Source organism: Acanthopagrus latus, chromosome 5 (genome assembly GCF_904848185.1).
Source record: "Acanthopagrus latus isolate v.2019 chromosome 5, fAcaLat1.1, whole genome shotgun sequence".
In the NCBI taxonomy this organism is placed as follows: Eukaryota; Metazoa; Chordata; class Actinopteri; order Spariformes; family Sparidae; genus Acanthopagrus; species Acanthopagrus latus.
In genome coordinates this window covers 6,685,736-6,702,147 of record NC_051043.1, presented here as the reverse complement: position 1 = coordinate 6,702,147, position 16,412 = coordinate 6,685,736, and the positions used below count along the sequence as shown (strand labels likewise).

The 16,412-nt window shown below is 43.7% G+C and overlaps 1 protein-coding gene across 3 annotated transcripts in view; it reads right to left on the bottom strand.

Annotated features, from left to right (window-relative positions):
- LOC119019308 (tetratricopeptide repeat protein 28-like) overlaps positions 1-16,412 on the bottom strand; it is a 194,314-nt gene that overhangs the window by 113,746 nt on the left and 64,156 nt on the right. Inside the window, exon 1 of one of the 3 annotated variants that reach the window (XM_037097776.1) lies at positions 14,426-15,906. The exons of the other annotated variants lie outside the window; for them this stretch is intronic. Within the exon in view, the coding sequence (XP_036953671.1) occupies positions 14,426-14,452 (27 nt within the window). The 5' untranslated portion in view covers positions 14,453-15,906. Of the gene's footprint in view, positions 1-14,425; positions 15,907-16,412 lie in introns of those variants that run through there. 3 annotated transcript variants of the gene reach the window in all.

Sequence of the window (16,412 nt, the reverse complement as noted above, 5' to 3'; positions counted from 1 at the left end):
TCTGCCCAGGTTTAGATTCATTGTTTGACTAAATGTAAGACTAAAAGTGGAAAACTTTGCTTTCGGGAAAACACACACAAAGCAGACATTCCCCAAAAAACAACTAATAGGATGCTAAAGGCGGCTAAAACTACTTTTCTGTTCTCTATTTTCAGACTCTCCTGGGCCACATGCACAGACACTGAGGCAAACACAAATATAGCACACTCACTGAATCCTGTCTTGTACTTGTGATAATTCATGCAATAACACCCAAACACATGAACACATCATGTGGGGTTAATAGAGCAGGTGTCCACTGCAGAGCGCTCTCTGCACCCTTGGCTCCTGAGCCAATATTCTGGGCTAATTTGAATAAAAAAAATCTGCAAACATTTGCTGGACCATTCAGGCTAATGTTCAATCTGCTCCTCTTTGACACAGTGCCACCAGGCACCTCATTTCCATTCCTGAAGCCAGCACTGCAGTGTCATGTGGTGGGACTAGAAAGGGGGAATGAGTAACATTGGGAGGAAGAGGGAAAGGAAAGAGGGCTGGGGATGGAGGGAACGGTGTGTTTTTATACCTGCAAGATGAAAATGCTTGAGTATTCAGCTTGAAAAATATTGTGACTCGTACACACAAATGTGTCAGCAGAGCATCATCAAGGTCAAGGTAGAAAATAGAATTCTGTTGCTCTTTAAACAAACCGGCACAGGTGCAAGAAAATGCAGGAAGAAGCACAAATAACTGACAGAGAAATAATGGCGTGGAAAATACATGAAATTGCAGACAGAGTCTTCCGTTTATGGTAAACACTCACCACAGCTACAGGCATTCGCAAGGTGCTGCCAGAGAAACACACACACACACACACACACACACAGACACGTATCCATCTCAGCTGAGGTGTAAACATCTTGCACGCCTCACCCCACCTCCTACTACTTACTAAAGTGAAACAGCAAGGCAAACAGACAACAGTACAATTTCTTTTGGAAAAGTAATAAAGGACAGAGGCAGGAAAACATGCTCCCAGGACGATATACCGCTTGCTTTTATGCATAGCAAGAGTTTCCACTCAATTTCCTCCTCTTATTTCGGCACCATCCGAAAGATAATATCTCCCTCTGTCTCCCTCTGTTCCAAAGGCATGATGAGGGTTGCATAAAATTAGCTGCTTGACAAGGGGAACGTGTCCAGGGGCAACATGGAGGACCTTGTTTCCAAAGAGTCTCGACACACTCTGCTCAACCCCCCATATCCCCGAGTAACAACACAAGATCAGATAGAGATGGGAGAGGCCTGTTTAAAATAAAATAGCGCCCCACAGACACTCTTCTGAAGATCTGAACTGCCAGCAAAAAAAAAAGGAAAAAAAAAACAGAGCGTAAAATTATGAACTCGGCGTTGACATTTTCGACATGCTTGGTCTTACTTGTAGGTTTGTCTCATCCAAAATGAATTATGGATCGAGTTTATGTATAACGAATATGTGTTGTTTCTTTGTTTATATCAGTCAAAGGGAAACAGAAGCTCTTGTCAAAAAGCACAGAGGTGAATCTCTCGTCTCTCACCCTTCATGCACTGAAAACAGACAGGTCGGAGTCTTAAATGCTTCATCTTCACTCTGGTATCCCAGTCCAATTACAACCCATCCCACCAAGCCCTTTCTTTCCACACTCGCACGGGCTGTCAGATTCCGATATGGAGGGCGTTGCAATATTGAAGGTCGGTCAGTCGGCACACTTAACCTCATTTCCCCAACACTCTTGCTCTGCCTCTCCCGGCAGAGCCTTTTGATTGGTGTCCATTTGAAAAGCGGACTTTGGGTTTGACGGGAGGGGTGCAGAGGACGGGGAGATCAGAGGAGCCTCGGCGTAGCCTGAGAAAGGAGCTTTTTAGAGCACGACTCCTGACTGCAGTCAGTTATAATGGTTTTCAATTAACCAAGGGAAAATACTGAGAGCTAATCTGGGCTAGCACAGGAGAACCCAGTCATGCAATATTCATGTACACAAACTAATGAAAGCCCAGATTAGCCTACATATTTACATGGGTTTGGTGCTGTGTCGTCCACACATTAAGAGAGTGTGCTGCTGCCAAGAGGAAAGAAAGAAAAAGACGAAAAGGGGAGGATGGAACATTGGGAAAAGGAATCAGTCAGGGAAGAGATAATGAATAGTTGAAAGAAGATCAAGAGAGAAAGAAATCAAGGGGAAATGAGGAGAGGTCAACGGGACATGGCGAAGACCTTGAACGAAAAGGAAATGGGATCATGAGATAAAGAGGTGAAGAAAAGCAAGAGGAGGTACGTCTCCTCAAAAGAGATTAAGGATCATCTGCATTTTGCCTTTTCATCTGCCTGAGCCGTAATCAGTCCTCTCTGAAGGCAGACACCAGCCCCCACTCAAAATGCCACCAATCTGAAAGAGTGATCTTGACAAATTGGGCTGCCAGAGAAATGAGGATGCTCTTTTGACTGAGGAGAGGGGCTGCAGACAGTGGGGAGTCCACGGCAGGACAAAGATATAACTATAATTGGCTGCTACACTCTCCCTCCCCTAATCTCTGACCACGGAGAGAGCGGCGGCTGGAGAAAATGGGACAGCAAGCACGGACAGATTGCCACAACAGCTAAATGCTCTGTGACCATGAATTTCAATAATGTCTGAAATGTTATGTGCATGCATCAGAACAATATGGGAAATTCATCCGTAATCCTTAGTAGGTCACAAAAGACTTAAAAGACTTCAAAGCTGGATTAATGTGTGACTGGACATACCAATTCCACACTGGGTAACTTCTTACCAAGCATTAACATTGTATGTCAAACAAGAAGCTAATCGTGGGTTTAGTTTGAAAATATCCTTTGACCTTTTGTAGAGGTCTCAGAATTAATTTTATGCTCCACAGATATCTAATTTTATGCTTTTACGGACTTACACATTTGCAGAATAATGGAAACGTCCTGATATTTTTCTTCACTTAGGAAACCACTGAGCGTGGTGTGCTGCACAATGTTCTGTGTTAACCGCCTGCTTCTGTTTCATTTCATATATAAGATGCTTGTGTACATACGCTGAAGGGCTTACAGTGAAATGCAATACAGCAAGAGGACAATTTCTAGCTGATTTGGTGGAAAAATCTCTCATTCTCTTGTTTCAACTACCCAGGAAGACTAATGAATTCACAGTTCTACCAATGTGCTGGCCTAGCAGGTTCCCCCCCCCCCACTCATCTCCACCTGCCTCAACTTTCAGAAACGAAATGTGAGAAATGGGCCAATTTACAGCTAAAGGCTGTTTCTTCCTAAGAGACATAAAGATGGAGAACAGATGATATGCAGAGGTAGACGGAGAGAGAGGTTTTAAGTTTAGACAGAGAGGAAAAAGGAAGAAGATGTGAGACAGGAAAGCAAGACGTTGGCATTAATATGAGTGTCATCTCTGAGGGTAGACAGAAGTGCTTGAATTGCATTTTTAGCCTTTAACGTCTCTTTTACAAAGAGAATGGAGTTGAAGAGCGGCTCTTGATCTTTCCAATCAGCTTCTATGACAAGAGCTGCTCAGATATGCAACAAGCAGAAACAAAAGAGATTGTCAGCACGAGGAAGTTCGCCGCACTCAGAGAAGTTTGAGAGAAAGATGTAAAAGAAGTTGAAAGAAGCAGGCAGAACAAAGGAGGGACGACAGAAACGAATATGTGAGGTCCTCCGCCATCTGTTTGCAATTATGTCTGGGGTCCACGCTGCAGCTGAAATACTCCTCAGCCCACCATTTGCCACAGCTCTCTTACATTATCTAATCACACCGCTTTCATCATTCTCCTTTATAACAAAACCATGATGCAATGTTTGTTCATCGAGTCACGTGTGTCTGCATTGTCGCCTACAGGGAGCAACATATGAGGTGAGGTGTTAGCTGTCTGAAGGTGTGTGAGGAAACCAGGTCATTGGTTTTTTTTTCCAAATTCATTCAGTAATGAGACACCTACAGCGCCTTGGACAGACATAGTGGCCGTTTCAAGGCAGTTAGAATAATCTAAGCAGTGCAGACTGACAGAGACAAAGCTTTCTGATTGCTGACATTACATCTGTTAACTCCTCAGCACAGCTTTGAGAGGATGAGAACAGGAGGTGGGTGGGCCGATGGGTGGGGTATCATTTCTTGCCTCGACACCCCCCCACCCGCCAAACCCTTCACTTCCTCAAGGGACCAGTTACATTTTCATTTGATAGGAACTGGAAAACCACCATCTGTAATTAGATTACAAAAAGATAGATGGAATGAAAAAAAAAATCTTAGTTAATTAACTCAAACCATATTCTAATCAGGTTTCAGAACTCCCCCTCCTCTCAACAACCTCCGATCTGAATCCTCTCACAAATCCCCCGGGTATCACCATCACACAAGCCAAGAAGAGACGGGCACTCAAACAAGATCATTTGACGCTAATTTCCCAAACAGGAAAGCACTTAAAAACGCGCTCTGATGGAAACAACTGAGCATGTGCATCAACAGCTGATGTTAACAGAACTCTAACTGGATGAAAGGTTGAAAAACATCTTTTTGTCTCGTGCCGTTTTGTGTACGTTTCCTGAGACGAGCAGTTCCTGTGCGAGGGCGACAGTTTCCGTCGCTGCAGGAAGCAAGGGCAGGGAATTAAATGAGTCTCTCTTTATGGGAGTGGGGACAAGTGGTTGTGATAACAGTCAAAGTGGTGTCTCTGAAGGAGTGTCGCCCGCCACATTCGCATCTCTATTATCTGTCAACCTGCCAGTCCATCTGTCTGGTTGCCACACAGTGCTGAGAAGACTGACAAACTCCATTTACATCCAAAACATGTATCTGTGCAAGGAGGAAGAGATGCACTCTAAATGCAGCACTGCGATCAGCGACTTTGCCTTTGTTCAACGTTTTTCAACACTTTCTAATTATTACTCCTGTAGATATAAAGAATTCTGAGTATTTTATGAAAGCTGTCTTGCAGACAGTCATCAGACTGACAGCTCAATCACGCAGCCATTACATTTGTCTCTCACTTTGATTAGAAATCCATTTCAAATGTCAAGTCAGTTTTTATTTTTTCTGAACAAAGCACAGAATGAACAAAAAAAGAGACAGAGGACAGACTCAGCTGAAAGAAGAAGTGCAAGAGATTACATGTCAAACTGTGTCTCTACAATCCTTTGACATTATACAAAGTTCCATTCCTCAGGAAACGACTACAGACCGAGTCACAATGTTTGTTTACATTAACATCTGGTTAGATAACCCCTGTATCATGCACCATCTTACATACTATTTCATTTTAATTTGTCCTGCAAACTGGGACATTTCTTCATCACAGCAGCCAAAGGACAGTAATACTGTATTATGGTTAAAACTATAATAGTAAGAAATAAACAATATAATAAAAAGGTAAGAAATAGAAATAGACCCATATACATGTACATAATAATAATAAATAATATTTTACACCGTGAACAGTGTAATTGTAAGCAGTGTGGCAGTGTGTTAATAAATATGTGTATGAAATATTGTCCAGTTAAATGGAGAAATTGATTCTTTTATTTACATATATATCTTTAAAAGTTACAGTTACGACTGAGAGTGAAAACAGACACTTTGCTGATTTCAAAAAGATTTCCGCATTGCAAATCAACACAATTTTCAACCTGAAAGTGACTGTCAGGGCCACGTCATAGTGACTGAGTCTATTAATCCAATATTTTTAGCGATACACAATGAATATCTCATGACAAAAAAATCAAATATCAACACCAGTATAGCCTCATATCACGATAACCACCTAATACTGATATATATATATTGCCCCTATCCATGAGTATAACAAGGAAATATCTTTTCCTGATGAACAGCATATTGTATACCTTACCAAAAACAATGCATCCAAGTCGAGCAGTTGGGTAAAATTTCTATTCATTAGGGCTGCGAACCGTGTAATTTCATCAACTACAGAATCACAGCAACAGGGACAACCCAACTTATTAAATTAGAGTTTTAACATGCAGCCAAAAAGACACACTTCAAAACACCAACTGGCAGAGAAACACCCAACATTGTCAACAGATTTGAATGGTTCATTAGGGACCAAGAGCACGTTGGCACATGTAGGACTGCTTTAATTTCTAAACACCTGCTCACTCTCGACTTAGACCACAAAACACAACCAGCGCGGAGCTTTTCTTCCTCTCCAACAAACAATGCTGTTCTGCCATTTTACTGAGAGTGGTACCACAGCCAAGCCATCTCCCCTGAGTGTACACATGCATGTGTGTGAGCGTCACAAGAGCCACCATCACAGCAGCCTGCACCTGCTCTGCCTGAGGCCCTACACTGTTAGCTACGGCAGCAGCAGCAGCACAATGCAGAGATGGCCGAATGAGTGATAGAGAGCTGGGAGAAACAGATCTGTTGGCGTGAATGTCAACACCTCAGCTCATACCAGCTATAGAGCATTTGAGGACCTAATATGAATTCATATGAATTTCAAGCTGATAGCTGTTGAGCTCGTGTGCACTGCAATGCTATAAATAATATAATGTCCCAGTTGTCTGGAAGAAAACGTAACCCAGTGCTTTCAGGTAAGAAGTCTGTGTGCAAGTTCAGCTGTGAGCTGCGAAAGGCAGGCAGCTTAGCCTGTTTGAGGGTTTCTGCTGCTGGTCAGAGCCTGATGGACACATGCAGCCGTGCTCACTGACAGACTCAGGCATGGATAATTTCACATGTCCAAATGCCAGCCAGCATGGCTATGTTACAATAATGTCCCCAGGGCACTGTTGTAGAACTGTGCACTGCACAGCAGCAACAAACGAGAAGCAGTCAGTGTCTGTAAAGTATAATACATCCATTCATTATACCACAAGGCTGCGCAGTTTGAGTCAGCACCTGAGCGGCACCTTAGTTTCATCCAGACCTAATGGTGCAGCTGTACTATACTGTTCTATTGCGGCATTACGCCTGGAAAATACTATTACAGCAGTTCTCTGCAACTGAAAAAGACAACATTGTTCATAGAAAGAGGAAGAGAGGAGGGCTAACACATACTCCCAAAAGTAAATCGGGAGGGTAATTTCACACCTGAAGCGTTACACCAACTGTTGTGTGCCAAGTTACGGTCTTTTGTTCCAATGAGTGATCATGTATCTTTTTTTAGAGCCCTCATTGGAGCAGCTGGAATGAGTGCATATACCCGTTTTTATTGCAGAAGACAGAGTAGCATTCATGGCACTAAACATGTTCTGTTCAGCATGATTTCATCACCAAGAACACAAAGACAGGTGGCGAAGGCAGCAAACACATTTTACATGGCTATAAAGGCAGGCATTACTTAAAATAATGTAACGCCACTCCGTAGACATTGTGTAGTGTCTGGCCAGCCCCTGCAGAAGTGTTCAGCCTTGTACAGTATATTTAAACAGCTAAGAAGCTGCTGATGCTTGAGATTTCACAGTGGTAACTGGAGCACCCACCAGACTGCTGAACAATGCATGCGCTAATGTGGCCTCTGACCCCAGTCACAGGAATATAGATCAAGAGACAGGAGGGGAGTTACATGCAGGCTCGAAGAGAGGAGGAGAAGGTACAGAATGCCTGTATCTCTGATGGATGATAATGTCGCACAGTTTCCATAAATCATGTCCTATCTGACATAACGATATCGCTCACTTGTCAAGACAGCCATTTTCCAAGACTTTAAGACAAATGCAAAAAAAAGAGGATTTTAGAAAGCACATATACAGACAGAATGTGGGATAAACAAGTTGACATATATATTTATGGATACACAAAAGGATCCTTCACATCATTTTTGAACACAACTCCTTTAAAGAAAGGCAGCGCAATGCAATTTAGAGGAGCTGGGAGAGTGGAGCCTGCATTAAGGTTCAAGTCACATCCACAGAGGTAGGCTGAGGGGTGCCAGAAAGAAAGGAACTAAACACTTTAAGGTTTAAGACTAAAACAGCCATGAGAACATGCACAACAGGGGGTAGAATTGTTAGGGTGAACACAGAAGGGTTACAGAGGAGCCATAGCGAGGGGGTCGGAAGGAACGACAGAATTATACTGTAGGTAGCTATGGCTCTATTAGACTGCAACAGATTCTGTAGTCCAAATTATGAAATCTATGAGTTATGAGATGATTTGAGATGGTGGGGCATGGGGGCTGAACAACGAGGGTTCGTTCTGTCTCCTCATTACTGAATCTAGTCTGCGTGCCTGTCAGTCACCACCTGTCCGTCTGCCTTGTTAAGGGTGCTGGAATCATGAATCTCCCTTAGGAGACAAGCCTGCGGAGTATATGGAAGCGCTCCTCGCCCACATATATTACCAACTATAAACATATGCCTGACATAAGTATCCCAGTATAAGCCTCATATAAATAAATCCAAAACTTACAAGAGGGAGCAGCAGCTAAACCTAGCCTCAAGAGACAGGGATGGAAAAGGCTCAGTGGGTCGTGCTCGGCACCATTTCCCCTTCCTTCCTGCAGGATTTTACAGCTGGCAGTAAAAAAGCTTTCTTAGCTACCCTCGCCACTTTCAGCATGGCAGGAAAAGTAAGAAGGCAGGGCCAGACAGGCCAGAGTGACGGCAAGGGGAACTAAAACAATCTGCTCTGGGCTTTGTTGTTTCTGTGACCCCTGGAGACGAACTCTGCTGAGGCCGTTTGTGTGTGTCTCTGCTACACTGTTTGACTGCAAAAACATTGCACAGCACCTTCTCCTTTAAAGCAAAAGGCAACCTAGGCTTTATTTGTTAATGTATATATGTATGTAATGTATGTAATATGAGTCAAACCTTCATGTAAAAGCATAATTACGACGAAAGAGGCACATTTAAGATTTACTGTAGTTTCGTTTTGGGGCAAGCTGATTTTCAATGGAGTGCTGGGGACTGAAGACTGAAACCAACTAATCGTGTTTGCTTTTCTATTGCACTACATGCCATTTATTCAAGTGGGCAGTGGTCATGAAGATTCAGGGGTTAATTGACTCAGTTTTTTTCACGGTCAATAGTCATCAATAATCTACTTCACGAAATGGATACTGTAGTGACCACTCAGGTGCCAGACCAGACCGTCAATCCAAGGAAAGGAATGTCTAGTCCAGGCTACAGCTAAGCCATGGACACACTCCTGGAAAATTGAGCCTTCAAAGAAGGGCTTATGAATCCCATCTCTGACAAAAGAAGAGATGGAATTAGTGGGATTTAGGGGCGTCAGCATGAGGCAGGGTGGTATTAGCGATGCTCTTCACACGTCTCCATCCAGGCTGGATCACAGGCCTTCTTTAGAACACACTAGCAGTGAATGTCTGTCACAACACATAGCACTGCGTTGGATGGAGACAGCTGCAGGGCCTGAAGACAGAGCTGATACTACGCCCGACCCACTGGAACCAGTCCAGTGTGGAGTTACAAAGGAATGTAGGAACTGCGGTCTTGGCAGCTGTAGTCTGATAAATGTTGTGAAACTGAGAAAAGTATGCATGTTTTTCAGGCCATATGCTGAAGAGATGTGTCCCTGGTGCCATTGTCAGCCCTTATTCAAAACATATCTTAGCCAGCTTAAGTCTGAAACACTGGCTCTCTTCATAATATGCAAGGCTGAGTACATGATACAGAAGCTTAACAAAGAAAAAGAATAAAAAGAATAGAGCTTAGGTCCTGCAGAGGACTGTTCCACCTCATAGAACAAGGAAATGTGTTCTATTGATGTGGTCCATCAAGTCAGGTCCGCTTTATTCCCCGCTGAGGCACCCAGAGGCAGGCACCTCCTGAGCCCTGAGAGCAGCTGACCACACCCCTGGAACAATGACCTCAATGAACTCAAACAGAGCTCCATTTGCTCGAACAGAAGCACTGGGGGGTAAAGGAAAGCTGAATCAAATCAGAAATGAGTGCTCTGAGGCTTGGAGGAACACATTGCAAATGGACTGTTGTACACATAAATCAATCTTTGCATTTACCACTTGCTATCCAAAAATCCATCTCCACACTCACAGTGAAATGTGTAGGTCCCTGCAATGAGGATAAATGGGAGCAGGATGGCCCAGTCACTATTGTCTGGTTTTTTTCTACTGTTGTATATGACAGTGGACTCCTATGCATACTGCAGACCACTGCGTCAGAGAAAGAGCAAGGGGGCCCTTGCATTCCAGGGAGCTCTTCGTTCTGTCCTCCATCTCTGTCCAGTTCTCCCAATGGGAGGTGGTGGACTGGGATTAACAGAGCGAGTACAGCACATAAATTTCAACTGTATTGCTGAGTCGCTGTTCCCCACGCAACCCCCTCCTTACCTGAGCCGATCCCCCGCCCCCACCCCATCCATCCCAGGAGGATGGGCCAGGAGGCTGGCCACGCAGCCGCATCCCGTTCCGCTCGGCATGCTGGGCCGTAAATACAGCGCAGCATCAGGAACAGCAGGTGCTATCACTCCCTATCATTAATTATCCCTGCTGCATCACTCTAGGGCCTCTCACTCCAAAACTCCAAATCTCCTGCACCATCTTATTCTCTAGCCCCCCAACCCTTTCCCATTTTCTCTCACTTTGTGGAATTCCAACCATCTCAAATTTTATCAGCCTACAGCTCGACAGCAATTCCATTTCTTCTCCTCAATATCCACCCATCTATCTCCTTATTTCCTCCAATCGTACAATCTAGACCCCATTCATTTGTTCCCTGATGTATCTCAATCTTTGTCCAGCACTCTCAGGTTCTCCCAAGCGACTCCTTCCCCCACTGACAGCCTTGCCCGCTTTCTTCCCTCCTTAGATGTGTGTCTTCCAGCGCCTGCCTTCACATTCTGACGGGTTTTCCCTTGCTGTAAATGTATTCCAAAACTGTTCTGCTGCTGCCAGCCAGGAGACGTCACATGGACTGATGGAGCGCTGGGGGGAGAGATAGCCCTTTCCCCGACCAAAGCTCATAAATAATACCAAATCAAAGAGGAAAAGCAGCATGACAAACTCCCTGAGGTGAAAAGCCAATGAACATGGTCATAGATGTAAGAGGGCGCCTGCTGATGGTAAAGTCTGAGTGCCCAGTGTGTCTGGCCACAGAAACATGAGCAGGGCATCCTGTCCCTCTCAGGTGAGAAGGCTTCTTGTCAACTGTGTGGAACCTACAGAAACAACTGGCACATTCACAAAAACAAACAGCCCCTTCCATCTTACATGGTCAGGCCGCCACAAGGCATAATGTGAGCTCTGAATGCAGAGGCTGGCTCTGTAATAAGAGACCAACCAATATATTAACAGGTTGAGAGTACTTCTGCTCCAGATAATATGTGATGATGACTTAAAAACACATCTGGCAGCAAAAGACAGAGCCCCGGAATGTTTTTTGGCTGTTGCTAAAAAGAAATTCATGGAAAACCACAGCAGACCTCAGTGTCTGATACAGACAGGTACAAGTCTTGCAGAAACTTGCCAAGCTACTGGAGTCAATAACTCATGTCCGAGACGGGGTAAACACAGTGTCCACACAAGGACATGAGCACACATGACAACGCCTGGTCCAGCTGGCACAAACCCATCCCCAGTGCTGATTTAATGTGTACTGGTACTCAGGTTGACACAATTAATGTCAATTGTCAAAGGGACGAAAAAGAGCTAATCAGAGGGTTTCAGTGACCACAAGGAGAGAAGTATCTTAAACACGCCAACGCAGACAGACGTTTTTTTGGCCGACTGAACAAAACTCACCTTTGCTTTTGGCTACCTGTGTTTGAATATTCATGAAAACAATTGGGACACATTAAGTTACATTACATCATGTAAGAAAGGTGTATTCCAATTTTAGACATTTAAAATAAATAAAGGTTAAATCAGATCTTCAAGGCACACTGCCAACTCTTATCTGACTCAATGTTACCTACAGGCAATGTTCATATTTTTGAGACTCCATTAACCCTCCAGCCACCTACCCCATTTATGCCATCAGGCACAGCAAGAGTGATGTTAAATTTCCTAAACCTCACAAAACACTAAAAATAAGTGCCTCTTCCCTTTAAAAGGAAAGGAGCTACCTGTGGATTGTTGCACTTGGCTTTTAAACCAACCTGGAAAAAAAGCTATATCCCCTGAAAACATTGATTGTCTCTGGACGAACAGTCTTATCTGCCCATTGTAAGACACCTGTGTTATGGCAGCCTTTACTCACATGTCTCCTCTACCACATTTTACCATCTTGTAATAGACACTCTTTCTGAATCAACTCGGGCGGTCTGAGCAGCTCCACCAAAAAGAAAGTAAATCACACGAATCCCCTGTGAAAAAAGATTTCACTCTCCATCTCTTCCCAGAACTGATAAGCTATCCGCCAGAAGCATTAGAGGAATTGCTCTCGCTTCTCTTCAACATCGCAGATTTGGAATTTTGACTCATTAGTGTAATCCATTATAAAGAGGTGGACAGGACACTCAGCCTGAATCAATTCGATTCTCCTACACTTTCTATTGATTCCCGCCGAACTAGAAGTGGAGTAAGGCTACAGATTGAAAAGCAGATAAATAAGAAGCCACACTGGGAAAATTCAAGGATCTTTTGTGACATCGGTGCACACCTTCTGAAGAGAACAATGCATTCTAAAGAAATTAGTTTCTTTACAATGTGGAGCACAATGGCTGGGTTTATTCATTTTTCCAGCATGCCATTTTCAATATGTAATCACAGCAGAGGACATCGATGGCACTGAACCTGAGTTTCAGTGAGGGATATTGTCAGAAACCTGCGCATACAAGTGTGCGGCAATTCAGATGATTGTGGACTGCTCTGTGTGTTTTTACTCTAGGTGCTCATGGTCATGGCTATGCATCTGGCATCACCAACAGGTTCATTAATCAACATCACACAGAGAAACCGCTTTCCTCCTTGATGAGAGCCACTGAAATGAGTCACCTTAGTTTAATACGTGATGAAAAGAGAATCTACATGTGAAGGACAGAGTTACAATCAGGATTTCTTCAGGTTGAGCACATGTGACTGCAGTGTGGCTGGGAATCAATTCCTGCAGTGAGGAAAGGATTTTAGTCCTCAAAGGGGGGTCTCATGGATGATTCTGGCAGATACACTGCACAGCTGTACAAATCATTAAGGCATGCTCACGGCTTTTATTTTCTCTGCAGATAATTCGCTGTTAAGGAGCTTGGTTTCCATCATTTACTTTCATCTCATCTTTCAGGACGGGATTATCCACATTAATGACACTTGGTGTGGAACAAACGGCATACAGAAATCAATTCTGGCAGAGATATGGCTAAGATCACACACATTCGAGTGGGTTTTTCACTACTACCAGTGCCTGCAGTAGGGGTTACACTTCTTCTGGTACTGGTGACTCGTGCAAAGACAAAACACCAGCATCATGTCTCAGCTGAGAAGGCAAAAACATCTGAGACGAGAGGAAAAAATCCTGCAAACGTTGATTCTGCAGTTGCACAGTTTTTATGAGAGGAAGAAGGTTCAGAATGATGCAAAACGCTTAACAGAGGAAAGAAATGTGTTGCTCATCCTTTCATTTTTTTTCCTGTCACCAGCGTAGAGGCCACTCTGCAAGGCTGTTTCTTGTCAGGCAAGTGCCCCCTGCTGGTAAAAATCCTAACCATAGGCATTTTAGTGCTTCCATTTTTTTTTTTTTTATAGACCCCGGATGATTTTCACATATTTTCCATGTTGTAATACTCCAAGGCTACGAAACTGGAGCAAGAGGAGAAGGCATGCTGAATAAAAATTGCAGTCTAAGAAATCTAATGGCTGACTGTGCAAACAAGAAACAACACAAGCGTTTCAGTGCTCTCCTCTAAAAGATGAGGCGCCTGTTCATTCTGAAACTTTTTTGGTTAAAATATGGCTGAGGTGTAATGTTTCACTCACTCTTTGTAGCCTAACCTCAAGAGGCTGTGCTCTCTTCTGAAACAGGACACAGGTTGAACACTGTTAAGTCTCACAACTCCAGGTACTGAGGAGGTGGACCTTAATCACTGATGCCTTAATTAGTCCAGATAAAGAATGCAGGTCTGTCTGATGCTGTTAGAAGCTCCAGAACATACAAAACACAAGCCAGAGTGTAACAGAATAACACAGCAACACATTTTACACTATCAACATGCAAATATAGTATACGGTGAAGTGTCCAGCAGCTGATTCCTGTCTGTCTGATAATCATTTAAGCAGAAAGACAGAAAAGGAGGTAAGAATAGCGACAAAGATCACACTGTAAACTTATTTATCGTTACAGCCTCCTCAATCATAGTTCAGAACAGCGCTGTTCTGTGTCTGTAGGTTTTGTAGTAAACGAATGGGCAGAGCAGCAACCTCCTCTCTCCAACTTGTGATGTGCCACAGAAACCTTATTTATCGCCATAACTGGGGGAAAAAACAAAAGCAAAAAGAAAACGTATAAAGCCAGACTCACCTTCTTCCGGGGCTGCCATTTCATCATATTTGTAAACCAAAATGGAACAGCATTAAGATATTATATGAGAATGGAATGTAGATTCAAAGAAATCCAGAGCGCAAGTCATGCTGCCTCTCCACTTCCCTCAGTTTTGCAGCAGATTTTCTCCAAGAAGCGATGCATGATGATGTGCGAGTCTCAGCTTTGCGGCAATTTGGGGTGTGTGTGTTTTGGGGGGGAGACAGCACAGTCAACACAAATCATACACCGGTTAAATCCACAGTTGAGCCCGGAGACTTAATCAGAGACACATGGTGTCGACTGACAGTGTTTGTGGGGGGGAAAGGTTCCTGTGCGTAAATCCAAAGTACGGGTCCGCTTTGAACCCACTCCCTCCTCACTCGGCACGCAGGATCGGCGCCCCCAGGACCAATCCAGACAGATTATGAGGAAAAATGTATTCTTGAACTTTTTTCGACACGAAGTCGTCCCCGTTAGTAGGCTACAGCATAGGTCCAGCGCTCCTCGATCCGCGGCAAACGGTCGCACGACGGAATGTGTGCCAACACGCAGGGATATGCATCACAGAGGTCGAATCCCGTTTTCCAACGACCGAAACACACTTTGGGAAGTCTTCGTGGAGAAACAGTCAACCGCAGCCCGGCGGAGACAGCGCGACAAGCAGGGAGACTACTTTCAGGAGGAGGAGGGGGCACAACCACCGAGAGGGAAAAAAATCCCTGGAATTTCTGTGAGGAGCTGGAAGGATATCCTGATTCCTGCAACAGCAACAAACTGGACTGGCTCTCAGATGACTTCCCTCCCTGCGCTCCCGCAGCTTCGCAGTTAACAGACTTGGAGCTGAGGAGCTGAGCAGGCAGATGGCAGCGGGGTCATAGCGCCGCCGGCTACACATTTGCCAAAAAAAAAAAAAAAGGAAAGGAAAAAAAGAAAAGGTGCGCTTTACATTTACGCACGAAGCTGACGCTGGTGTCCAAACAGGAAACAAGCTGCGGTGTGGTGTGGTGTGGTGTGATGCGGTGTGGTGTGGTGTGGTGTGGGCCTCAAGGACACTTTTCCAGGGACCACCCGCGTGCCACCGTGCTGTGTACAGGACAGGGTGCTGAGCTACAGCTCTCCTCCCGTCCACACCTAAAGTGGAAGTTGTCAGTCAACTTAGAGGTCCAGTATGTAGCAGTCAGGGGGATATATTAGCAGACACTGGATTTAATAAGCATGATTATGTTTTAATTTGTGTATAATAAGTAATTTCCTGTGTATACTGTGTATGGAGAGGGTCCTCTGCCATGTTTCTACAGTAACCCAGCTGGCTCCAGAGAGGGAATTTTTGCATTGTTAGCAGCCACAGTAGCAGCATGCAGCCCTGCCTATAATGTAGGGGCTATAGTTCATATACAGTCATCTAAAGGCTGTTGAGACTAATATAAATATTGGTGTTTCTTTAAAACCAGTTGCTTGATTCCATTCTTCTATGACATCCCCATTAATGATTTAATGTTTTACAAAACCTGTTGTATATTTTTCACTAAAGATCTTTATGACAGATTAGTGTTGTCAAAAATATCAATATATCTACACATATCAATGGTGAATATTTGAAAAAGTTTTAATACAAAATTTATTCTGTATTGATACTCAATGTACCAGCTGCAATATCCCATTTCTGATATCCAGCAATGGAAACTTTCTTTATATTAGTTGGACCCTTCTTAGTAGCTTCCTCACTAGCATCACAGTGTTCTGAGAACCTTATTTTCCTAGCGGATGGCTTGTTTATATGAAAATCAGTATAAATAGTGTATTAATATTGTAATTACTAACTTAACGAGTTTACATTTTTTCCCCAGAAACTCCATAGTGCACCTTCAATGTTCCCAATCTTACTATCTTCTAACAACCTTGTTATATTTATCTTAAAAAAAGCTTTCATGCCCAAATTGTGTCAATTTCCCCCGATGGTACTGAATTTCAAATGTTATCAAGG